Below are 26,128 nucleotides of genomic sequence, written 5' to 3'. Positions count from 1 at the left end.
CAGTTCTCAGAGTGGTTTAAACCATCAGTCCCTCTTCCCAGGATCAGTGATGAGGAATGGAATCGTTTTCAGCCTGGGGGCCAGGGGCAAAAGTAGGTGGAGCAATTTATTATTATTATTGTTGTTATCGTTTTGTTATTGTTTTGTTATTAATTTCTTCCATTTATATCGTTAATTAATTAACGTTGCTTTTACCTTGGTACAGTAGACCAGCTTCTACACGCGCACACACCCTCCTCTCTGTTCTCCATCCAGACGAGCAAGAGGCATGATCAGAGTTCGAGGACGCGTTCCACCCAGGCAAAAACATTTGGGGAGCAAAGCAGGGCTGGTGAGGGGTGTGTGGCCTTGGGAGAGTTCCGAGGGCCAGACAGAGAGGCCTGGAGGGCTGCACTTGGCCCCCGGGCCTGAAGTTCCCTATCCCTACTTCAGGGCAGCGTGCGTGCCATACATTTAAGGTGCACTTAAAGCACATTTTCTTCACCCCAAAGAGTCCTGGGAACTGTCCTGTCGCTTGTCAAGGGTGCTGGGAAGTGTAGCTCTGTGAGGGGTAAAACCCTGTGCCCAGGATTCTTGGAGGGCAGGGAATGCATTCCTGGAGATGTCGGGGATTGACCTTGGGACCTTCTGCAAGCATGGCGCATGCTCTGCCATCGAGCCATGTCGAAACTCAGACGTGCCGGCTCTGTGGTTATCCCCACCTACTCGTAGCGTGATGCTCAAGCGATGGCATCAGACTTTCCGAGTCTGATGCATCCGAACAACAAAAGGGATCCTGTTCTCCAGCCCACACATTTAAGGCAAACAAAAGCATGGGCTGAAAGGAGAGGAGGGAGGGGGAGAGAGAGAGAGAGAGAGAGAAGCTAGCGAGCCAACTCACTCATCCGTGTCTTTCTTACTCTCCTCGATGTGCGCAATCGACTCAGATCGGAGGCGGTTTGTCACTTCGTACGTGCGCAAGGTGACGCCAAAGATATCCTCGTGGTATCGGTTGTCGTCCTGCAGAGGGCGGGGCAGGGCAACGGGGGCGCACAGAGAAGAGGAAAAGCCAGAGACTGAAAACCCACGTGCAGTTATTTTCCCGCAGAATGCAGGCACTGAAGAGGAAGCCTCGTTATCAGGGGTGGAGAACCTTTTCCACCCTGAGGGCCGCATTGCCTTCTGGGGGCCGCACGCCTGAGAGGTTAAAGTGGGCGAATGCAAATTTCACCTTTGTACAGTAGGCTAGTTTCTACGCGCGCTGGTGAGAACAAGGCACGGCCCGAGTTCAAGGACGCATTCCACTCGAGCAAAAACACTCATGGAGAGTGTGTGAAGGAGGGCTGGTGAGGGGTGTGGCCTGGGGAAGGTCCTGGGGGTCAGAGAGAGAGTCTTGGAGGGCTGCATTTCGCTCCCAGATCTGGGGTTCCTCATCTCTGCCCTGTATGACGGAGAGATTATGCCAGTTTGAAATAAATGTATATTTTCTCTCTTTACCCCTGCCTCCATCTCTCTCTACCGTATCCTTTGCATCAAGTTTTAGACTGTAAGCTCCTGGGGCAGAGCCCTGCCATCTTGATTATTTCAAAAGCGCCATGTCCACTTATGTATATTTCAAAAGTGCATGTCCACTTATGTATATTTCAAAAGCGCCATGTCCACTTATGTATATTTCAAAAGTGCATGTCCACTTATGTATATTTCAAAAGCGCCATGTCCACTTATGTATATTTCAAAAGTGCATGTCCACTTATGTATATTTCAAAAGCGCCATGTCCACTTATGTATATTTCAAAAGTGCATGTCCACTTATGTATATTTCAAAAGCGCCATGTCCACTTATGTATATTTCAAAAGTGCATGTCCACTTATGTATATTTCAAAAGCGCCATGTCCACTTATGTATATTTCAAAAGCGCCATGTCCACTTATGTATATTTCAAAAGTGCATGTCCACTTATGTATATTTCAAAAGCGCCATGTCCACTTATCTATATTTCAAAAGCGCCATGTCCACTTATGTATATTTCAAAAGCGCATGTCCACTTATCTATATTTCAAAAGTGCATGTCCACTTATGTATATTTCAAAAGCGCCATGTCCACTTATGTATATTTCAAAAGCGCCATGTCCACTTATGTATATTTCAAAAGCGCATGTCCACTTATCTATATTTCAAAAGCGCATGTCCACTTATCTATATTTCAAAAGCGCATGTCCACTTATCTATATTTCAAAAGCGCATGTCCACTTATCTATATTTCAAAAGCGCATGTCCACTTATCTATATTTCAAAAGCGCATGTCCACTTATCTATATTTCAAAAGCGCATGTCCACTTATCTATATTTCAAAAGCGCATGTCCACTTATCTATATTTCAAAAGCGCATGTCCACTTACGTTAGGGTCCTCCTCGGATACAGTCCTGCCTGATTCCCCCTCCGAAAGCTGGCAGAGCGCTCAACACCACAGCCCACACTGGCTGCCCCTTGGCATGCTGGGAAAAAAATGGCTGCTCACCCTTAGCTTACTAATGAAAGCGCTGGCCTCCTCTGCCGTCCGCTTGCCCTGATGCCTCACAATGCTCTGGATGGTCTTGAGGACATCCCCGGCCATGGTGACGTCGCCACACACATAGATGTGGCCGCCCTGCTCCTTCAGCGCTTTGTAGACTGTTCCCGCCAGCTGCTCTTTCAGGATGTCCTGAACGTATTTCTACGGGAAAGGAAAGAGGAGGGGATAAGGATGTTGGGGGAGGAGGCTCCTGGCCCGGCCACACAGCGCCTCCTGCAGACAGACCGGCACACTGCAGAGCTGTTCCAGTTTTCCATTGGCGAGGCTGTGGTTAACTGTGAAGAGACACATCTTGTCCTGTATTTTGAAGGGCCGAGCCAAGCATTCTCCTACGCTGCCGTCAGCAAACTTGGGCTCAGGAATGGAAGAGAAGGTAATCCGTCCTGCATGTCAAAGCAGACCAACCAAATCCACACTTCTCAGGCTTCTGCACCGATCAGGATCTCATGATCCCTTGGATTTTGCACTTCCGAGAATTTTGAGATATTGGCTCAATAATATATCCGAATGCACTTTTAAAAAGTCAGCATTTTTTGATAAAATGCATTTAGAAATGAATACATTGAGATAAAATATGTATTTAAATACAAATATTTGTGCAGATTTTTAAATGAGCTGCTGGAATTAATAAACATGACTAATTTAGGTCCATTAATCAGAGTAGGTCTACTCTGAGTAGGATTGACACTGGATAGCATCTTTTCTCCAAGGAATTCGAGGTAACATTCATGGTTCTCCCCCTCATTATATCTTCATAACAACCCTGTGAGATAGGTTAGGCTGAGGGACAGTCACTGGCCCAAATTCTCCCAGGGGTTCAGAGGAGGGCAGTGAAGTTAATCGGGGGGTATAGAAAACAAGTCCTTATTTTTTATCATTACACTTACTTCTCCAAGGAGTTCAGTCCTTCCCATTTTATCCCCACAACAACCCTGTGAGGTAGGTTAGGCTGAGAGGATGTGATTGGCCCAAGGTCACCTAGCGAGCTTCATGGCTGAGTGGGGATTTGAATGCTGGTCTCCCAGATCTGAGCCCAACACTCTCATCATTATGCCACACTGGCTCTCACAGATTAATGCAGAAGTAGGATATGAATGAACTTATGAATGAACACACATGCAAAACTGACCCGAACCAAAACCAGACTGATGCATCGCCAGGTGGGTTACCTTTGGTTTGTCTGGCTCACGGGAGTAGGCTGTGAACAGCTCCTTAAAGACACTGTTGCTTTTGGCTAGCAAGGTCTCCTCTTTGTAAATGTGATCGATCTTAGACTGTCGGCAGCCAAAGACCAGCATCATGGGGCATGGCTTCAGCCCTGGGGGAGAGATCCACGAAGGGAGAACATGAAATGTGAGATTATTTTGCTCCAGCCCCCCCCTCCCCAGCACAACAGGCAGGAGGCAACTCATCCACATCTTAAGATGAAGGCTCAAAAACCACAAGCCAGCTAGCTCAAGCTGTGGTTTCCATGCTGTGTTCAGGAGGAACTTAGTGTTCCGGATGGCACTGGTGGCCATTAGAACTGGTGGGGCGGAAGGCTGGGCACCCAAACAGTAGGTTGGACCAGAGCCAATGAGAGGCAGAGCTGGAGCCAATGAGAGATGGAAGACAAACAGTTCTCTCCCATCCTCTTCCTTGCCGAGTTCTACAAAGGCAACATTGAGACTCAAGAGGAAGAGGAGGAGCCACCCCCTAGACTGGTTGTTAAGTAGAAAAAGAGCAGGTGGGGGCTGGCTGGAGGCAGACTGAGGCTGGTGGGGCACTGCCCCATTTGCCCTAATAGACAGCCTCCACTGAAGAAGTGGCTGATGACTGCTCTTGTTCAGGGACTCTGTCGTCATTCAGGACTAGGGGCAGGAATGGCATTAGAGCCCGGGATATGCCCCTCTTGGACCCACCTTTGTGCTTCACATCAAAGAGCCGCTGCTGCCAGAAGCTCCGGAATGGAGCAATGCCTGTCCCGGGGCCGATCAGGATGCAGGGAACCTGCGGGTCTTGTGGCATGTGGAACCCAGGCGCTCTGGATGGACAGAAGTGATTTCTGTTGTGATCACTGAAGCAGGCTTAACTTCATGTTATTTCAAGGCACACAACAGGCAGACTCTCTGGAGGGGAGCACTACTTACGACTCTGATTTCTGAGAACATTAGAGCAAAGGTGTGCTGCTACTTTATTATTATTATTATTATTATTATTATTATTATTATTATTATTATTATTATCCCACCCTTCCTCCCGAGGGAGGCCAGGGCAGCAAGCCTATCTATAAAACAATTTAACAAGAAAAAGAAAAGCATACTAAAAATAGTTAAAAACATTTTAAAACAAGTTACAGTTAAAATATTCTTTCATCAGTGATTGTCGGGTTGCCAGGAATAGTCCGCTTCAGCCATCAAACGCCTGAGTAAATAGGGATGTTTTCAAATTCCTCCTGAAAGTTAATAGTGATGGAGACAGGCACACCTCACTGGGGAGGGCATTCCACAAATGGGGAGCCACCACTGAAAAGGTCCTGTCATGGGTCAGTGCCAACTGGGCGGTGGCAGCACCTCCAACAAGCCTCACCTACCAATCGTAGAGTCTGAGATGGTTGATACTGGGGAAGGTGCTCTTTTTAGATACTTGGGTCCCAAGCGATCCAGGGCTTGATATGCTAGTACTGACACCATCAAAGATGCAACATGACCACTGTGGCTGCAATCTATGACCTGGTTCAGCCAGAGTCATTGAATTTATAGTGCTAGCTGCCTAAATGCATTCTTTTTTCAGAAGTCCCGCCATGTTCAATGGAGCTTAGTCCATAGCTGGAGTAGCCAACAGGGTACCTTCCAAATGTTGTGGGTCTGGCTTGGGCTGATGGGAGTTGTAGTCCAAACCATCTGGAGGCCACCATGTCGGCTCCCCCAGCTCCTTAGGATGGCAGCTTTAATGTGGTTCAGCCTGCTCAACAGGATGAAAAATGGGCTGATGTCCACGTTTCCTAGTTTAACTCCTTACCCTCTGACAAAACAGGGTACCACTTCGTCCGTCTGTATCCGGTTGAACCAGGAGGAGCAGACTCCATGGTGGATTGGGCCTTCCCCATCTAGGAGAAAATAGAAAGGAGATTGCTTGTATCTGCAGTGGAAACTATTATTATTATTATTATTATTATTATTATTATTATTATTATTATTATTACACATCCTTCACCAGCAGGTCTCAGGGTGGGTTACAACAGTTTAAAATTCAATATTGAAAACAGTTAAAACAAATTACAATCACAGGAATGGATCTCAGGAGTAAAGGGGTGTGGCTTTAGCATCCACAGAAGACTATACTGTGAAGGTTCTGTGCAATGATTCAAAACAGGCTGATTTTTTTTACAAAAAATTACATTTCACCGCTGAAACATGAATTTTGTAATTAAAAAACATCAAATCAATGAATGTGTCACTCTCGAGTGCTTTAGACATTGTCATCTATTGGCTATGTTGGCAGCAGGGATGGGGGAGGGGGAAGATTCAAGTCAGTTCACATTTAAAGGCAAATTATCAAATTCGCACATTCCGAAACAATATGAGAACCGAAACTCAGCCATCCTCCAAAATTTGCACTTATCCGAACGTCGTGAAGTAGTCCTCCAACCAACGCTTACAAAAATCCACGCATTAGGGGAAACGACATGCAAAAACGACATGCATTGTGAATCCTAGCAGGAAATCTGATTAAGCTGTATATTTGCTTTCCGTTGCTTTTATTGTATACATTTCAATTGCAATGGCTTGTAGCTAATAAAGGATTTGATTTGACATGCATTGTGATGTCAGATAACTGACAGGTGGGTGGTCCTTCCCACCTGCTCAAGTTGGCCCGGTTCCCCATCCCTGCTTAAAACATAGGATGCTGCCTGGAACAAACACAGCCTGTTGGTCCAGCTAGCTTAGTATTCTCACACTGACTGGCAGCAACGCTCCACAGTTTCCGGCAGGAGACGTGCCCAGCCTTACTTGAAAATCCCAGGAATTGAACTGGGACCCTCTGCATGGGTGCCCTGCCTCCGAGCTGCAATGATACATCTCATCCTGATGATTTCCCCAACGACACGTCTCCTAATGGAGAACATAGGAACGCTGTTATACATCACTGAGGCATAGCCCTTATTTACCTCTGGTGCGATAGGAGACCACGGCTACCGTGAGGTGGACCTCGTCGGGGTACATATCTGGGGAGGAGCTGATGGAGTAGTAGCGAGGCTGCAGCAACGGGAGCTGGGTCAACAGGAGGGTGGAAGGCATCTGCACCGACAGGAACTCTTCCAGCACTTCAACCATCGTGGGGTTCTTGGACCACTTCCACTCCTCATATTCCTGCAGGCCCTATAATGAAAAAAGAAGAGTGTTGGAGTAGCATCCTGCAACATGGAGGAAGTGCAAAGGAGTGGAAGTGGAATGGAGTCACAGTCGCTGGACTATTTGGAGCTCAGTTTTCCCGTGGGAGCAAGAGTCAACCAGCGGTGCTGGCTTCACATGCTACACCCCTAGAATTTCCGGCACCGAGGAAAAGAGCTATGGATATCTCTGCGGAGGCCCGAGCAAGGGCACATCTGCGACATACACGTAAAGCACGATTTCACCGCTTTAACAGGCACGGCTTCCCCCAAGCATTCTGGGAACTGTTGAGGGTGCTGCGAGTGTTAGGAGAGCCCTGTTCTCCTCACAGAGCGACAATTCCCAGAGTGGTTTAACAATCAGTTCCTTTTCAGGACTGCAGGGATCTTATGCCAAGTCAGACCAATGCTCCATCCGGCTCAGTATTGCCATCACTGTATGGCAGCGGCTCTCCAGGGCTTCCGATAAGGAGTTTCTCCCGGTCCTACCCAGAGATGTTGGGGGCTCAACCTGGGACTTTCTGCATGCAAAGCAGGTGCTCTACCACTGAGCTACGGCCTTATCACCAAACACGCAAGGGTTCATTCCCCTGGAGCCGCAATGAAAGGACACGGAATAATGGGCTCAAGTTGCAGGAAGCCAGATTTCGACTGGACATCGGGAAAAACCTCCTAACTGTTAGAGCCATACGACAATGGAACCAATGACCTAGAGAGGTAGTGGGCTCTCCGACACTGGAGGCATTCAAGAGGCAGCTGGACAGCCATCTGTTGGGAATGCTTTGATTTGGATTCCTGCATTGCGCAGGGGGTTGAGCTCGATGGCCTTAGAGGCCCCTTCCAACTCTACTATTCTATGATTCTATGAAAGTACATAAAACACAGGGGAAGACCATGCACTCCCTCCCATCTTCTTCCGGGTTCCGTTTTACCTTGCTGAGAACCTGAAGGTGCTTCTTCTCCTTCTCATTGGTTGCCAGCAGCGCAAACTGCTGCAGCAGGATCGGCGTGGGAGGGGTGGTGATGTCCAGGTAATATTTGAAGGCCTGGAAGATTGTACAAGGTGGGACGCGGCTCTCGTCTGTCCAGTTGCTGATGACACCTGCCAGAACACAACCCAGTTGCAGTGGCGCAGCAACAACTTTGGAAGTGCAGGATCCCTTCGCGATAGCCATGCACTGCCCCCTCACAGCCACGCCCCTTCCCTCCCTCGCTTGCTCTCCGTTGTCATCTCCACACTCCTCAGTTCTTCCCACGTGCAACTTCTCCCATAACAACAGACATCCCTAGGAGCCAATCAGCAGGAAAGGGGAGTGTGTTAGCGACTGAGAAGAGTCTTCTCACTAGCTGACTCACCTCCTTTCACTCTGATTGGCTCCAATCAGCAGGAAAGGACAAGGAAGCACGTTAGAAGGTTCTTCTCAGTGGCCGACACACTCCCCTTTCATGATATTTATATTTATTTATTAATTTATTAAATTTATTAGTCGCCCATCTGGCTGGTTGTCCAGCCACTCTGGGCGACGTACAAGATAAAAAACAATACATTAAAACGTTAAAATTTAAAACCATAACAGTAAAAACCTAACCCACCCCAAAAGCCTGCCTGAAGAGCCAGGTCTTCAAGGCCCAGCGGAAGCTCATCATAGACTAGTAGACAAGTAAAAGATAAAACACCGACAACATGCAGCTGAAGAAAAACAAACAGCACTCACACACTCTTTGCTAAAGGCACACACACAGAAATTATGGCAGCCCAGCCCTATTAGGGAGTGGCCCTGAGGTTATCTTTGACATGCACAGAGGAGACTGTTTCATGGCAAGACCAAATGTCTCTTCTCCTGTGCATGGAATGATGACCTCAGGTGGGACATATCAAAGCTGATCCATGTAGGGCAGGAACCTAGCTGGGCTGTAAAAACATTATTGTTGTGGGGAAACGTGCTGTAGCACTCTCGTCCCAAAGGCCGCCTCAGTGGACATATAAGTATTTATTTTGTAATGTTTGATAAACGTGTTAAGAGTAGCCCATGTAGCCACATTGCAGATTTCTAGGACAGGGGCATTGTGGGAAAATGCAGCAGATGTGGCTGCCACCCTAGTGGAGTGGGCCACTATCTTGGCCAGACGGATAATGATTAGCTTGTAGGACGCTGGAGATGTAGGGACCCTGCTCTCCAAAACGTAAAGGGTCTAAGACAGCCTTTCCCAACTAGTGGGCCACCAGATGTTGTTGGACCACAACTCCCATCAGCCTCAGCCAGCATTGCCAATGGTCAGGAAAGATGGGAATTGTGGTCCAACAACATCTGGTGGCCCACTAGTTGGGAAAGGCTGGTCTAAGACCTCCTGAGACCCTGGACCACTACACCTCTGCCCAGTTGACCCTCAGCACTTAGACATCTTAAACAGTGATGGTTACGCCATTAGGGCAAATGAGGGCACTGCCCCTCCAACCTCAGTCTGTCTCTAATTAGCCCCCACTTACAACCAGTGCAGGGGGTGGCCCTTCCTGTCACCTTCCTCCTCCTCCTCCTCTTCCTCAGTCTCTGTGTAGACCTTGGCAGGGAGGAGGATGGGGCAAACCCAGAATTGGTTAGCTTCATCTCTCATTGGCTGTGGCTCTGTCTCTTACCCCGTACCATGGGTCCTCTTCCCTGGGGATGGAAGGTGTGCTGCTGCCAGGGACCACGGCCCCATGGGGGGGTGACTCCCTGTTGCATCTTTGGGGGCCAGGGCAACACGAGAAAAGGGGAGATTGTGTTTTCTTTGCTTTTGAATTATCTACAGTCTGCGTATATATTCCCATCTGTATCCTCAGTAAATCTAATTATTCTTACATACCAAGTTCAATATAGTTCAATAATAGGATTCCAGAATCTGATGATTGGGTCTGCTCTGAATAGGATTAACTGTGGATATAACCCTGAACCTGTGAATTGGGACAAGCTAAGTAAGTACAAAACAGGATGCTTGTTCTGCCTCAGAAGAAATTAGTTTCTGTTTGTTTTGACGCTAAGTAAGAGAGCCAGTGTGGTGTAGTGGTTAAAGTGTTGGACTAGCACCTGGGAGACCAGGATTAGAATCCCCACTCACTGGGTGACCTTGGGACAGCTACTGCCTCTCAGCCTAACCTACCTCACAGGTTGATGTGGGAATTAAATGAGGAGAACGAGAGCCATTTTTGTATGCCACCTTGAGCTCCTTGGAGAAAAGGTAGGACATAAATGCAATAAAATAAACAAGTAAGTAAGTAAGTAAATGCACTAAAATAAAAAGCAACCAGGGAAGGGGAGTTTTGTTTCATATCGTCTGCGTTATTGGCAAGGAATACTGAATAAAACAATTTTTACATATATGAAAACAAACGAGTGAACTCATAACCAATGAAAATGCAGTGAATGGCAAACAAAAATAATAGTTTAAAAGCAACTTTAAAAGTAAAATAAATGGAAAAACAAAACAAAGTATTCCATCACACGTGCCTAAACAAACAAAATACGAATGACGAAGTGACAGGCAACCACTCTTCTGCATCCGCACGCCAACCCTGACCAACAGGTGAATTGAAAAACCAGGACCGAACCATTACCCAAAGCCGTGCTTCTTTCTTCCAAGAGTTCTACTTTCACTAGCTGGTTGGTGGGAGGGGCATCTTCCAGCCGTTCGATCAAGGCATTGACCAGGTCTTCGTGGTTGCCTGGGAATACGCCCAGGTGGTCTCCAGGCTGATAGTGGAGCTCCTGGTGCCCATTGGTGTGAAGTTGCAGGAAGATCGTGGAGCGGCTAAAGTGAGGGGAAAGGGTTGGAATGTGACACCCTTTCCAAGTAACATCCCACGCCACTGCAAAGTCCTGTGCTAGCAGCAATGACCAATGCCTATTGGAACAGGTGGGGCGGAAGGCAGAGAGCCCAACAGTAAGTGGAGCCAGAGCCAATGGCAGGCAGAGCCAATGAATTCTAGTTTTGCCTCCCTCCTCCTCCTCCCTGCTGAGTTCTCCAAGGGCAACACTGAGACTAAGGAGAAGGAAGCTGACAGCCAGAGCCACTCCCTGGGCTGGCTGTGAGTAGAAAGGCAGGCAGATGGAGGATGGCAAAAGGCAGACTGAGGTTGGTGGGGCAGTGCCCCCATTCGCCCTCATGGACCTGCCCCATGCTAGCAGCTCCAGGAGTCACTGCATTCTTTTCTTAAATGAAAATATTGTATTACAATATTTGCCAAATGATATATCTTATACATAGCATGTTATGCATATTCATAGAACTATATCGGATGAGTTTCATATAGACAAGGGTCACTAAGCTTGCATGCCAGTTCTATTACATTGATTTAAGATCCAGGTTTGATTTATACTCGGCGTGTAACTTATTCATTAATTGTGGGCTGAAAGGGTCAGGGAATCGTCCCTCTGTAGAACAGAAAAGTTCAAAAAATGAATGGGAAGCCTGACCATCATTTGCTCACCACTGTGGAATCAGGAACAGACGTGGATAATTGGAAATCACAGATAACAAACCATGGGTGGTATTCAGTGCTACCCAGAGTAGAGCTGTTGAAGTTAATTAGGCTGTGACTAACTTAGTTTCATTAAGTTCAATCGGTCAACTCTGAGGAGGATTTTTTTGAATACTGCTGGGGGGTTGAAATCAGAAGACTGGCAAGGTGGGAACATGTGCAGACGCCCAATACAGGATCCCATGTGCGGAGATTTTAATCTCACCATGACAGACATATTGAGCATCTTATTGTAACCATGGTAGAGTTAGATTCTTGACAGAGCACAGCACTGAGCATAGCTGTGCCAGGCAAGCAGTGCTTAAACCACCTAACAGCTGCATAGCTTTCCCCCATAGCTCATTCTTAAATAAGGATGCTCTAAACTCTCCTGTGAAAGACTGAACTGAATGCCCCCCTTCTCCTGAGAAGCTAATGCCTCCCACTTCTGCAGGGAGTGATCTGTCTCCCAAACTGCCTTTCTCATAACAGCTTCTAGAATTAGAGGGAGAAAAAGTATATATACTGTATATGCAACAGCAATTGAGGAGATCTTGATCTACCGACTGAGGGGCATGTTTGTAAGCTTTTCCTTTGCATTTGTTGTGCATGTGTACATACACACACACCGCATCCATATTTCAAATGTGTAATCAAGAAACTATATGTTATTCTTTCATACAAGTGGCTTCATTTCATCTTGGTAGCCTTAGAATCTGCTTTGATAGGGCCCTGAGTGGATCAGCCCCCCAGGTTATTACAAATACCACCCCATGTTGCCCCACAGATGATCAAACAACAAACCATGGCTTCTTCCTCCAAAGTTTGTTTCGCTTTCCAATTGCTCTAGCCCAGCCTTTCCCAACTAGTGGGCCACCAGATGTTGTTGGACCACAATTCCCATCTTTCCCAACCATTGGCAATGCTGGCTGAGGCTGATGGGAGTTGTGGTCCAACAACATGTGGTGGCCCACTAGTTGGGAAAGGCTGCTCTAGCCTCTTGCCTCATGCCTTTATAGTTTGGTGAACATGTAGGATGGGATGCCCCAGTGCACCATGGCTAAGGAAGGCTGATGGGTTCACACTTAATGGCAAGCCATACCTAAAACTAAAACAAATCCAGGTTTGTAAGCTGACAACAAACTATGGCTCCAAATCTTGGTTTGTTGGGAGAAACCTGCGGGACGGGATTCACACATAACACGCAGCCATGGTTTAATAAACCATGGTTTAGTGTCATGCACAAACTAGTTCAGAGAGAAGTGTGGGCTAAACGGTTCCTGGGTCTGACCAGTAAGGCTACTCTCACTTGCCAGTTTTGTTAATATAAATCTCGCTTGGGGCAAAGTGGCCAATCTGCATGTCCTACCTTGATTTGGGGCTTTGGAGATTCTGACGTGTCAGGAGCCGGGCTGCGAACACTCGCTTTTTGTGGATGCTGTACAAGCCTGGGGGTGAAAGAGAGTCCATAAGAAACAGAGGCACAGTGGGTGGTATTCAACGCTAGTCCTACTCAAAGGAGACCCACTGAAGTTAAAGGACAAGACTAACTTACAGTAAGTCCATTCATTTCAATGGACCTGCTCTGAGCAGGCCTTAGCTGAATTTGACCCGGCGTATCAAAGGTTGCGTTCACCTGTAACAACAGCAATCTTAGCTGCGTAAGTCATATGGTGAAATGGCTGCATGCCAAATCACTCCCGCTGCGCGCCACCCTTTTACACGAATGGGTGAACAAACCAGGAATGGAATAGTTTAGCAGAGGGACGGACAACCTCAGGACCAGGTGTCTGGCCTCAAATGTGGCCCTCCAGGCCTCTCTGCGTGGCCCTCAGGACTCGCCCCAGGCTACACCCCTCCCTGGCCTTGCTTCACAGCCTTCTCAAGTGTTTTTGCCTGGCTGGAATGTGTCCGTGAACACCAAGGACACCTCTTGCTTGGGCTGCATGGAGGAGCAAAGAAGGGGATGTGAGTGTGTGCAGAAAGTAGCCTGTAGTACCAAGGGAAAATCTGCATTCATTGCTCCACCCACTTTTGTCTTTGGCCCTAGGCACCACTGGCATGTGGCCCTTGGAAGGTTGCCCACAAGGGAATGCAGCCCTTGGGCTGGAAAAGCGTTCCCGCTCCTGCCCTTACTGTTAGCCAAGGGTTTGTGCCCTCCTGATTAATCAGATATAATTTAGTTTCTGCTCATCCTTGCTAAAAGGCATGAAATGACTCCCGCTGGGATGATCACCTAGGTGACTCAGTAACTACCTTCTCAGGGGATCTTAATGAGAACACTGTACCGAAAATATATTAAGCTTCAATTTAAGGTTGAAGTTAAGATCCCCACATCCTAAAAGCAGGCCACAGAGCGACTCAGGTCACTTCCACACCATCCCTTTAAGGCACATTTAAACCATGTGGCTTCCCCCAAAGAATCCTGGGAAGTGTAGTTTACAGAGCGATCATCCCCAGCACCCTTAAAAAACTACAGTGCCCAGGATTCTTTGGGGGAAGCCAGGTGCTTTAAATGTGCCCCAGATTTATTGCTATGGTTATTAATCAGTCAATCAATGTTATACACCTTTGCATTTGAGGACCTTTTCTAGTTCTCTCATCATTGCCCTCCCCAGTCCCAGCCTCCGAAATAGTACCTTGTGTTAATTCGGGAGCTTCGGCCACATAGGTCAGGCGGAACTTGCTCCTCTTCCAGCTCCGGTCATTGCTGATGAGGGAGTTGTTTGCCTTCTCAATGTTGACATCGTCGCCCACGCAGAACACGTCACACGCTGCCTGCAGGATGCACCAGGAGCTCAAGGCAAAGCAAAAAAAAGAGAAAAGTGTCCCGGCAGAATTCCTCCTCCCTCCCAAAGAGGATGTTCTTTGGAAAACCAATAAGCAGACCGCAAGGGCATGGAATGGGGCTCAGAAGCGGTTGGGAAGAGGTGGACTGCTGTCTCGCTATTGGATCTGCACTAGTTGCCAATTTGTTACCGAGCCAAGTTCAAGTTGCTACCGTTGGCATATAAAACCCTCAACAGCTTGGGACCAGTTTACTTGCAGGACCGCCTTATCCCACGCGTGCCGACTCGAGCACTGTGATCTGCGGAACAGGCCCTGTCACAGGTGCCGCATAATGCTCATTCCCGCACTCGTAAGAAATCGCTCTTTTAGTGTAGTGGCACCTACTCTTTGGAACTCCCTGCCTATTGACACTGGGCAGGCGCCTTCACTGTATTCCTTTCGGCACCTGCTTAAAAAACTTCTTTTGTTTAAGCGAGCCTGTCCAGACACATTAGAAGTCGATGTATTTTCATCTTTAGCTGCTGTTTTAATTGTTTAAAAAAGGTTTTTAATTGTTGTATTGGTCATTGTTAATGTTGTCTGGAAACCGCTTAGAGGGTGGGTTTTCCCCCCAATCAAGCGGTATACACATTTTCTTAAATATTAAATAAATAAATAAATAAAATAAGCAGTGGTGGTCAATGCCCATTGGGACTGGTGGGGCAGAAGGCAGGGAGCCCGACAGTAGGTGGAGCTAGAGGCGATCACAGGCAGAGTCAACTAATTCTAGTTTTGCCCCCATCCTCCTCCTTGTTGACAAAAAGCAATCCCTTATGCTAAGGCTGGTCTCGTGGCTCTGAGATGCCTCCCCAAGTCCTCTCCCCCCCAAGAGGCCAAAGAGAAGCTGACTACCTTGAAGACCTTCTTGGCCCACGTTCTGAAGGATTCCTCCTGTCCGCATAGCTCATCTCCCTCGCCCATCCTCAGGATGCGTTCCCCTCCCAGCTCTTCCAGGAGCGTGTCCACGGCACGGGCGAAGGCGCAGAAGTGGGGGTAGGCCCGCGAGCCCAGGCCAAAGGCAGAGAATCTGCAAGTAGGGACAGGCAAAACTGCTGGTTTTGGTTTCTCTCAATCTCCCCCAGGATTAAGTTCAGCTCTCCGCATAAACACACATAGAAACTCATCAGCATTGTTAGCCCAAAAGTCTTCTGATATATACAGGAATACCCCGCATTAACGTATGCAATGGGTCCAGAGCGAGTACATAAACCGAAAATGTACTTAAAGTGAAGCACTACCTTTTTTCACTTATCGATGCATATACTGCACTGCAGTCGTCATATACGGGCATAACTGATGTCAATAACGCATTTATAACTAAAATAAACACAGTAGGCCTTATTTTAAGAAAAAGTTTGTAGTTGGAATCTGATCGGGTGGTGGCGTCATGCCGTTAAGTGCCCGTTCTTGCGAAGTGAGCGTACGTAAACAAGAGAATGGTGCTACTGTAAATATGTCCATACTCGCAAGTGTCCGTAAAGTGAAGGTCCGTATAGCAGGGTATTCCTGTATACAGTTGTTTGTATGGAATGTTTTTCACATTTTGCAAAGCAGTGCTCCCTAATATAATGCATTTTTTTTGTATGGTATTTTCATGAACACCGTATATGCATTTTTATGCAAACTGTACACTAGTGTATGCATTTTTGTAGACGCTCCTTGGCTGGAGAAGTCCTTTGCAAAAAAAATTCGTAGAAATGTCAGTTTCAAAGGCTGGCTGCATTTAGGTTCAGACAGAGTTCCAGAAGGGCTGGCTTGCTTTACATGTGGACTGGATCAAATATCTCCCCAACCCCTAGCTGTACACAGTAAACAATAGGGATGTGCTAGATTTCCACCCAGTTCGGATTTGGTACCGTATTTTCCATTAATTTGCTTATTATTTGCTGAGGATCAGATTTTAATGCAGCAAATTTCCACAGCTATTTTTGAAAACAGATCTTTATTTTTTTTATTATAAAAAACCCGTCTCTAAAACATTGATTGTAAGCATGATAATTTGTCAATATTTCCTTTCAAAAGATCAATATTTCCTTCAAAAGATCAATATTTTTAAAGGAAATGTCAGTATTGCCTTCAAAATATTGATATTTCTTTTAAAATTATTGATATTAATATCAACATTTTTTCTGAGCGAAAAAATCCCATGGATCGGTCAAAGCAGCAGGTAGCGGATGCAAAAAGAATTTGAATCGATGCCAGCCTGTTAGGTTGACAGCATGCTTTTGAACTGGCACCAGCCAATGGATCCCATCCCTGTTAAGCAGACATTAAGTGGTAGTGATTGTATATGGCTGCATTGCTAAGCAGAACCAACTGGATTCGCTCTCGCCCTGCCAGAAGGCCATAAATAGGAAGAACTTTGGCTCTGAGTCTGGAGGCAGAGCAAGATGATGTAATGCCTTCAGCTCCTAAACCCTCGTGCCAAGAGGACTGCAGGCAGGGCCAGATTTACATGCAAGCTAAGCAAGCTACAGCTCAGGGCCTCACATTACAAGGAGCCTTGCACACAATCAGAGCTTGGAAAAGTTACTTTTTTTGAACTACAACTCCCATCAGCCCCAGCCAGCATGGCCTCTGGATAGGGCTGATGGGAGTTGTAGTTCAAAAAAGTAACTTTTCCAAGCTCTAAAACAACAACGTTTACAATGCTGCCACCGGGAAACCATAAACATCATACAAAATGAAGATTTTTTTGGTAGGTATTGAATATCATTGTTGCGGCTCGCTTACCGACAACAGTAAACAGTAAACAACAGGACGTCATACATATGCGGCCTTCTGGGTTCTTGCAGAAAAGAAGAACCCTTCTGGGTTCTTGTGTGTATATATAAATTATATTATATCTAATTTATATATTATAACCTTATATTATATTGTTTAATTGTGTTACTGACAAACTGCTAAATAAAGAATGTGCACACAGATAACTTGCATTTTTAATACCTATATTACATGACTATCAAATTCCGTTTAATTGTACAGCCCGTATTTTGCAATTAAAGTTTTTATTATTTGTTGAAGAGGGAAGGGCCTCACTCACGTTATAGCTGAGGGCCGCAACAAGTTTAAATCTGGCCCTGACTGCAGGTTTCTTGCTTGAGCTCTGCACCCTGGCCTGTCACCCTGAATGCCTCCCAAGGCAGCACCTTTGCCCAACCTCAGCCGTCCCTGCTCACCTGACATTGGCCAGAGGACCGGTGCTCTCAAAGTTGTTCCTGGCTTCAGGCCCGTCGGTTGACGATTTACGAGCATCCGAATACGAGGAGACGCTGTTGAAGCGCACCTTGTAGCTCCTGCCAAAAAAATAATAAAAGATTTCTGGGGAAGGGCAGTGGTGGAGCACCAGCTTTGCATGCTCTTGCCAGTCCGTGTAGGCTACACTGGGCTTGATGGACCAAAAGTCTGACTCGGTGTAAGGCAGAACAGGAGACAACGCTGTGTTTGTGTGTGTGTGTATCTGTATTTGCGTGTAAATAACAAACAATAAATATAACTGGATGCTAGACAAAGTGAAGGTGTGAGGAGGGAACGATAAACAAATCTGTGCTGATAAGCTCAGCATCATGATTTTCAGAGATGTCCATTTACTACACATGACACGTTTCACAGTGGCACGCTTTTGGAAGGACCTATCCGGAGCTAACATAGAATGTTGGTGTCAGTGGGTCTGGAATGAAGCATTGTTAGATAAACTAACACAAAACCTCAATGTCTCTAGTGGTCAAAGTAAAAGAGAGGCATTTATTTGCGAAGATCATGTACGATACAGGAACCAGGCAGAATGCGATCAAGTTACTTTGATGGATTTCTTTTTTTAACTTTGGGGATGGTGATACCACTAATGTTTACAGACAGGAAGTCAACCTTTGTGTGTGCGTGTCTCTTTTTCAAAATAACCTCCCTTTAAATTGTGCGGATGAAATGCTACAAACATGATATTTTAATACACTACCAAACCTTCCTTTGGCTGTTTGGGGGTGATATTGCAATTGTTTTGTTGTTGCTTATCGTTATGTTTTTATAGTCTGTCTTATTTGTTTTGTTTTGACATTGTGTAAATTGCTTGGGGATCTTTGAATATCAGGCGAATAATAATATTACTATTAACAATAATAAAAAATGGCTACGGTTTCTTTAAGTGGGTCTTTCCCCCTCTTTTTTCTGCTTTATCCCAAACCCAAAAGAAAGCAGAAAGAGTAAGCAGAAGTAAGATAAGCAGAATACGGAACACTGTAAATGAAAATATCCTGGCTTTAAAAGCTAAATTCCATTAAAGGCACTGTAACACCAACCAATATGAGTTTATTTTAAATTATTTTTGAGTATTTAAGTTTGTTAACGTTGTACGGTTTATATATGATGTTGTGATGATGTTTGATTATGTTTCATAATGGTGTAAAAACAATAAATGTGCAAAAGAAAAAGAAACTTCCATTTCAGGCTTCAAAGCTGCCCCACTGGGGAAGGGCGGGGAGTGGAGTACAGGTATCTGAATTCACTTTGAGGGTGGTGTAGTAGCAATTTAGACCTGGAAAACAGCAGAGGAGGAGGCCTTACAAAAGCCTCAACTCACAATGCCCCAGGCCCAATCACAATTGGAGCCCCTTCCTCCACTACTCTAAAAAAAGTCAGGAGATCCAATTATAAATATTTTGCAACGGGCCACATCTAGTTTGGTCTCAAGACGCAATGAACTAGCCCTCTGTACTGGTCATCGCAGGCTGAGACACAAGCGGTGAACGTCTGGCATCTAGTGGTTGCCCGGTGTAATTGCCAAGTTTAAAAACTCATGGGGGAAAAAAACACAGTGTGGAGAAACTGAGTTCCCCTCCAGACTGGTGCAGTGCACCCTATGGAAGTCACTCCCCGCAAAAAGCCATGATGGCCACCAACTTCGATGGCTTTAAAAGAGATTGAGGCAAACTCATGGAGGATAAGGCTATAAATGGCTACTAGCCATGATGGCTATGCTGTGCCTCCACTGTCCGAGGCAGTATGCTTCTGAATGCCGGTTGCTGGAAACTGCAGGACGGGAGGGTGCTCTTGCGCTCCGGTCCTGCTTCTGGGCTATGAGAACAGGATGCTGGACTAGATGGCCCATTGGCCTGATTGAGCTACGGGGCCCTTCTTGTGTGTTTTATTGCAAGGGTATTCTGCAACATCTTCTTGACACAAAAATAGTGCATTAGTGGTGGCTTTACTCTGCTTTAGTTTGTTCTGCAATGCTTCCTCGATGCTCGCACACTGTTGCTTTCCAAAGGGGCTACAGCGCAACAAAAGCAGGACAAAATAAACCAGAACACCGATGAGTCACAAAGTTACGGGATTTCAGCAGTAAGTTTCAGGATTTGCCTTGACTGGAAATGAAGCAGTGTGATCTCCCCAAAACCTTTGCAGGTGCAAACATTAGTGTGTGTGCGTAAGGTCTGTGAATGCAATTCAGTTCTGGAACTGAAAGCAAATCCCTAGGTTCAGAATGTGCACAGAGGTACCCTGTACTCCAGTTCTGACCTGCATGTCTTTTGTACCTGGCTCCGGTCAGGGCTGGCACCAGGCATGTCTGGGCCCTTGGGCACCAGCCTGCTCCAGGACACGGTGCCTGCCCGGCTGTCTCACCTACCTCTCCTGTCGCTGTGAATGCCATGCATGCTGTGCACGCATGCCTACCATCAACCAAGATGGCGGTGGGGACATCAGCCCCTTAAGGAAGCCCTTGCTGCCATCTCAGTTAATCATAGAATCATAGAATAGTAGAGTTGGAAGGGGCCTATAAGGCCATCAAGTCCAACCCCCTGATGGCAGGCATGTGCATGCAGTGCGCACAGCATTTACAGTGACGGAAGAGGCAGGTGGGGTGTGTGTGCAGGCTTATTGAAGCCCGCGCTTTCGGTGTGGGGGATGCCTGGGAGCTCCCTCCCCTCAATCTGCGGCAGGGTCAGGAGCCACTGCTGCTGCAGATCACGGAACGGGAGCACTACTGTCCCACCCTAGGGAGGGGCCCTTCAGGGGCCCTCAGTGAGGGCCCACCATGACCACCCTCTGGCCCTGGCTCTAGTGGGCCTATCTTGGGGTTCTAGAAAAAAAACCCAGAGCCTTGAAGTCTGCCCACCTTTGGATTAACACCTGCTTGACACCTACCTTCTCTCTTCCAGGTTGGAGTTGGGATTCCTCATTTCCATCAGAGCACAGCCAAATTTCTGAGTGAGAGGTGGGGGGGGGAAGAGAAAAAAGGTACATCCAACACCTTTTAAGTTAAAGAAATCATGGAAAAAACGCAAAAAGATACCACCTTGCTGAATCAGGTCTGGATCTGGTCACTGCCTGGGGATCACATGCATGCTGCTGGATTCCATGAGAAAAGAAAGTTGATGTATAAATGCAACAAGGGCTGCCTTTTCCTATATTAATTGGCTGCCCCCCAACCCCACCCCAAGTCATCTTAGGCCCCTCTTTGCATGCCACATCCAAGGAAGAGAGTGGCTAGAATGGAACGGGGCCTTTTCTGTAGTAACTCCCTGCCTATGGAATGCTCCTCCCAGGGAGGCCGGTCGAAGCTGCTAAAAGGCGCTCCTAGCCACTGCGCTTTAGGCACCAGGCAGAGATGTTTTTTGTTTTCCCTGGCATTTGGGCAGCACCAACAATTGGATGTTTTTATGTTTTTAATAGGTTGATGTATGGTTATTAAAACCTTCTTTAAAACCTTTTTTCTTAATGATGTTTTTAAAGCTTTAAAAATGTTTGTAAAGATGTTTTGCTTTAATATATTTTAAATTCTGCTTTTATGATGTTTTAAAGTGTTTTTAGTGCTTTTGTTTGCCACCCTTGGCTGCTACTGGGAAAAAGGGCGGGATATAAATCAAATAATAAACAAATAAATAAATATGACTCCCTGCAGACTGGGATTGTTTTTGCGTGTGTGTCCTGCAATGTGTCACTGACACAATAATAGGGCATCAGTGGCGGATTTATACTGGACTGTCCACACGTCATTCCACTTTATTCGTTGTTCTGCGATGCTTCCCCACTATCTCTGCATTACTGTCATCTGGAGGGAGACTCTTTTGCTATAGCGCAACAAGAGTGCGACAAAAACATGAACTGGGACATTTGTGGCATAAAAAGGGACAGGATTTCAGCAGGACGTTTTGGGAGACGCACGGATCAGGAACGAAGCAGTATGTCCGCTCTGAAACTTTGCAGGTGCAAACGGTATTGAAAGGGGGATTGTGTATATCCACCCCATGACCAGAAATCATCCCGAGTGCACAGAGAGTCCCTGTGTTTTATTCCGGTTGTAAATCCCTTTGGGACTTTTTGTTGCAGGAAGCGATGGACACATTTAATAAACCTAACCCAATGAAATGAAAAAATAAAATCTCCCTCCTACCTCCCCATTCTCAGGCGGGTCCCCGTTGCCGAAGGTGCTTGTGACCACCAGCACAAGGGTTTCATGTTCCAGGTGGACAGTGTCATATTCATCCATTGACATCACCTGGAGAGAAAAAACCACATATGAAGGCTCCCAAAGGTCATTTGGAATGTCATATACCAGAGCTGGGGAAACTGTGGCCCTCTAGATGTGGTTGGACTCCAACCCCCATCTGCCCTAGCCATCATGGACAGTAGTGTGAGGGATGATGGGAGCTGTAGTCCAACAAAATCTTAGGGAGGGCACAGGTTCCCCTTCCCTGGCATAAAAAGCAGTTATGTTTTATCATTCATTGACGCAAATGACAAAAAAAAAAATCTAAAGAAAATTATCGCAGTGCAGTACTTTGCTGGGGAGCTGAAGATTGGGTGCTCACTCATGCCAGCCCTTGCCATCTCCCGAGTGACAGCCAGGACCCTACCTTGGCATCGAAGGCATGCTTGAAGATTTCGCACAGGGTTTTTGCATAGACCTGGGACTTTCCAGTTTCTGTGGCATATAGGATGGTGGCCTTCACCCTTTTTGCCATCGCCTGCCCCATCAGCTTGGCAGAGAACTTCACAGCTCTGGGAAGGGGAAAAAGAGAAAAGAATCCTTGACCCGTGAAGCTTTCCTGATCCTCCTTCTTGATTACTCTGCAGAGATGCCGTTAGGATGTTTATTTTCACATACACAGACTTGAGTTTGCATTTGCGGCTTTATAAAGTAGGGGTGCATGCATGTGTTAAGTGACTGCAGGAAAAACATAAGTGCCCAACAAAAAACTAAGCTATCTAATGAGTAAAAACAAATTCACCTGAGGTGCTTCTAGGTCCATACATAAAACTTCTTTTAAGAAGTGTGTGTTATGTGCTTTCAAGTCGATTACGACTTATGGTGACCCTATGAATCAGCAACCTCCAATTGCATCTGTTGTAAACCACCCTGTTCAGATCTTCTAAGTTCAGGTCTGTGGCGAAAAATGTAATGTGTGAACAACACAACCACACGTGTAAAACAGTTTCTCATTTTCCGATATCTTAAATTCAGTGTTTCTGCAGCAATCTGTGATTTTAAATATTTTTTAAAAAATCCTCATGAAAATTCACCAATGTTCTAGTGCGGATATCTCCTAGTGCACACATTTTTGTATGCAATTTTGGCATGTTTGCAAGCATTTTTTTCCAGAAGATAATGCATTTTTGTATGTTATCTTCCCTAATGTAGCAATCTTTATGCACACTTTCCCCTAATATATGCATTTTTATAGACATGGTGTGGTTGGACAACTTTGTCACAAAATTCGCAGAATTTCAAAGGAGAATTGTGTTTTGCTTCGCATATTGATTCAATCACCGATTGTGCCGCCTGATGAGATCAGCCTCGCAAGACCTTCTCTCGGTCCCACCAGTGAGAACAGCTAGGCTGGTACGGACCAGAGAGAGGGCATTCTCTGTTGTGGCCCCCACCCTCTGGAACTCTCTCCCTTTCGATCTCGGACATGCTCCCTCCCTGTCCAGCTATCGCCGAGCCTTGAAGACCTGGCTGTTCAGGCAGGCCTACAAGATTGGGACAGATTAACTTATGTTACAATTGATTTAATGAATGGTTTTTTAGCTTAAAATTTGAGTATGTTGATGTATATGTATTGTTTTTATTCTTGTTGTTCGTCGCCTAGAGTGTCCCTAACCCGGACAGATAGGCGGCTGAAAAATAAAATTTATTATTTATTATTAAGAAGTGCAAATTAGGTAGTTTATCTTTAAAATGAAAACACTGCATTTGTCCCCCATCCATAGAAGAACATATATCTTACACATACACTCAGTGGAAGGGGTCAGTAGGCAAGGGCAAACCTGGATTTTCTTTCACTTAATGTGTGGAAAGGTCCTGAGACAGTGTCTAGACTAGGGATCGGGAACCTGTGGCCTTCTAGATGCTGTTGGACTCAAACTCTCATCAGCCCCAGCCAATATGACCAATGTTGATGGATGATGGGAGCTGTAGTCCAACATCATCTGGAGGGCCACAGGTTCCCCATCCCCGGTCAAGATCGAACATAACCTTTGCACAGGTGAAAATGACCGTGGGTAAGTAAGGATGTCACAAGTAATTGAAAAGTGGTGCTCCTAACAGCAAGTGCCTCTGATCGTTTAGGACCTGTCTGCACTATACATTTAAAGCAGTATCATACCACTTTAAACAGTCATGGCTTCCCTGAAATAAACCTGGGAACTGTAGTTCGTTGAGGGTGCTGACAGTTGTTAGGAGACCTCTCTTGAGCTACAATTCCTGGAGTTCACTGAGAAGAGGGGTTGACTGTTAAACCACTCTGGAAATTGCAGCTCTGTGAGGGGAATAGGAGTCTCCTAACAACTCTCAGCAACCTTAATAAACTACCGTTCCTAGGATTCGGACTGAATGGCCTTATAGTCCCCTTCCAGCTCTACTATTCTATGATCCTTTGGGGGGGGAAGCCATGCCTGTTTAAAGTAGTATAATACTTCTTTAAAAGTGTGTGCTTTGCAAGCATCTCACCGGGCTGTCTTTTGTTTTGGTTTTATGGCACATATTACCTCCTTAGGATTGTTTTAAAAATATTTTATTTTGTAGTGCTGCAAACCATGGAATTTTCTCAAGCGCGCTAATACCTTTCTCTCCCTCAAAAGGTACCTCCCTCCCATTTCTCAGTAGTGTTCCCACCCCACCCCACCCCAGGTAACCACTCTCACCTCCCCATGACAAAGGGGGCAGTGTTTGTATGTGTCCTATTCAAACATCACAACTCATCCCTGTTTTAAGGGATGCTTTCAAACAGAATTATTTACATAAACGGAATATAGAGAAGAAGCAGAACAGGGCATCAAGAAGAAAAGGAAATGCAAGCAGCTTTTAAAAAAAATTTTTTTTAAAAGGAAGTGTGTTCAGCTTATTCTACCAACAGCTTAAAATGTACAGAATAGAGGAGCAGGCGAAAAAGATAATCCCACCAAAATGAGAATCACCACGGCATCCTTTAAAGCGTTTACAGTGATTGAGAAATGTTGTAAACCCACCGGAGACACATCGGTGAATATAACTTAACTGGGTCAACGGGTGGCTTGGATAATCTCCAGAAAATGAAAATGGTTTTATTTTATTTTATTTTCAACCTGGCTTTTTATTTTCATCAGACTTTTGGGTGAATTGAATAAAATGAGTCTGGTTACCATTCACGGCTGGCTCAAGCTATTTTGTCGTCCCAGGTGAATTAACTCTGCAGCACCCACCTCTTGTGTTTTTTTTTGCAAGTGCGTGCATTGTGTTTTCTCCTCAGGGATTTTCCCAGCCACAGCCTATTTTTGTTTTGTTTGTTTCATACAAGGAAACAGAATGAAGGGAAGGTCTGCTTCTCATATATGGAAGTAAATTCTGCACATTTGCTTGCATGGAAGGAGAAAAAAGGGGTTGCAGTGAAGAATATGCAGGTGGGACCTTCAGTGAAATGTTGCAGCATATTATTATTATTTATTATTATTATTATTATTATTATTTATTGCACTTTTAAACCGCCCTTTAGCCACAGGCTCTCAGGGCGGTGTACAACAGAATAAAACCACATTTAAAAACCAGTGAATGTGGATTACAACATATAGGTATAAAAACACATTAAAAACAGATTAAGACAAAATTAATGGAGATTACAATTAATTAACTCTCCTTGTAATAGGAATGCTCCTGTTCAGGGTTCTAACAAGCCTTCCTTGCCCTCCTCCAGGATACTCCATTCCTCCCCACCCTGTTTTTCCTTTTTTCTTTTCCAGCTGACATTCAGCATTAAGTAACAACTGAGCATGCTCACCAGGCGTGTTGCTAGCTAGTTAACAGACTCAAGGCCGAAGCTGACGACATAAATTTGTGCAGGCTGATACGTATGTCTACTACATATTTTGGAAAGCTGTTTGTTCACTACTTGTTTGGACACCTCTTAAGATGTTTTACATGATGGTTCCTGAGATCAAGAAGATTTTTGTCTGTTTGGATACGATTGGACACCATTGTGCATCAAGACGGCAGAGCGAACCTTTCAAAACTATACTGATATTTTTATTTTAGAATTCTCAAGCTGAGGGTGAGGCTAGGAATGAAGCCGCTCTCTGAACACGCCTCCGAGAAAATTAAGATACCAAATGGCTGGAGTTTTGTGCATGAACTGACAAACCATAAAAACATGAGAAAAGAAAACATAAGAAAAGCCATCAGGACTAGTAGTAGCCATTGATAGTGCTACCCTCCATGAACTTGCCTAATCCGCTACAGACAAATCTTCCAACCCAGGGTTTAGAAGATCATCTGAGACAGAAATCAGCTGAAGCCTCCAAGATCTTCACAACCAATTTTGACATTATTCTCAGTGCTGATGGGGCGGCACTGTGACACAGCCAAACCCGAGCGAGGGCAAAGCTTCCAGCTCTCACTCAGGAGCCTT

General features: G+C 45.7%; 1 protein-coding gene across 4 annotated transcripts in view; it reads right to left on the bottom strand.

Annotated features, from left to right (window-relative positions):
- NOS1 (nitric oxide synthase 1) overlaps positions 1-26,128 on the bottom strand; it is a 139,389-nt gene that overhangs the window by 9,591 nt on the left and 103,670 nt on the right. For 3 of the 4 annotated variants that reach the window (XM_061603482.1, XM_061603480.1, XM_061603481.1), the window contains 15 exons: positions 22,103-22,247; positions 21,640-21,744; positions 20,391-20,449; positions 17,429-17,545; positions 15,102-15,276; positions 14,060-14,198; positions 12,790-12,868; positions 10,518-10,711; positions 7,858-8,027; positions 6,704-6,914; positions 5,554-5,641; positions 4,455-4,576; positions 3,723-3,871; positions 2,500-2,694; positions 881-999 (listed from right to left, as the gene is read on the bottom strand). In XM_061603482.1, the coding sequence (XP_061459466.1) occupies positions 881-999; positions 2,500-2,694; positions 3,723-3,871; positions 4,455-4,576; positions 5,554-5,641; positions 6,704-6,914; positions 7,858-8,027; positions 10,518-10,711; positions 12,790-12,868; positions 14,060-14,198; positions 15,102-15,276; positions 17,429-17,545; positions 20,391-20,449; positions 21,640-21,744; positions 22,103-22,247 (2,067 nt within the window). Of the gene's footprint in view, positions 1-876; positions 1,000-2,499; positions 2,695-3,722; positions 3,872-4,454; positions 4,577-5,553; positions 5,642-6,703; positions 6,915-7,857; positions 8,028-10,517; positions 10,712-12,789; positions 12,869-14,059; positions 14,199-15,101; positions 15,277-17,428; positions 17,546-20,390; positions 20,450-21,639; positions 21,745-22,102; positions 22,248-26,128 lie in introns of those variants that run through there. The other variant, XM_061603483.1, reaches the window with a different exon arrangement.

Source organism: Rhineura floridana, chromosome 19 (assembly GCF_030035675.1).
Source record: "Rhineura floridana isolate rRhiFlo1 chromosome 19, rRhiFlo1.hap2, whole genome shotgun sequence".
Lineage (NCBI taxonomy): Eukaryota > Metazoa > Chordata > Lepidosauria > Squamata > Rhineuridae > Rhineura > Rhineura floridana.
The sequence above is the reverse complement of the archived record's forward strand: the minus strand, read 5'-3'. Positions and strand labels throughout refer to the sequence as shown.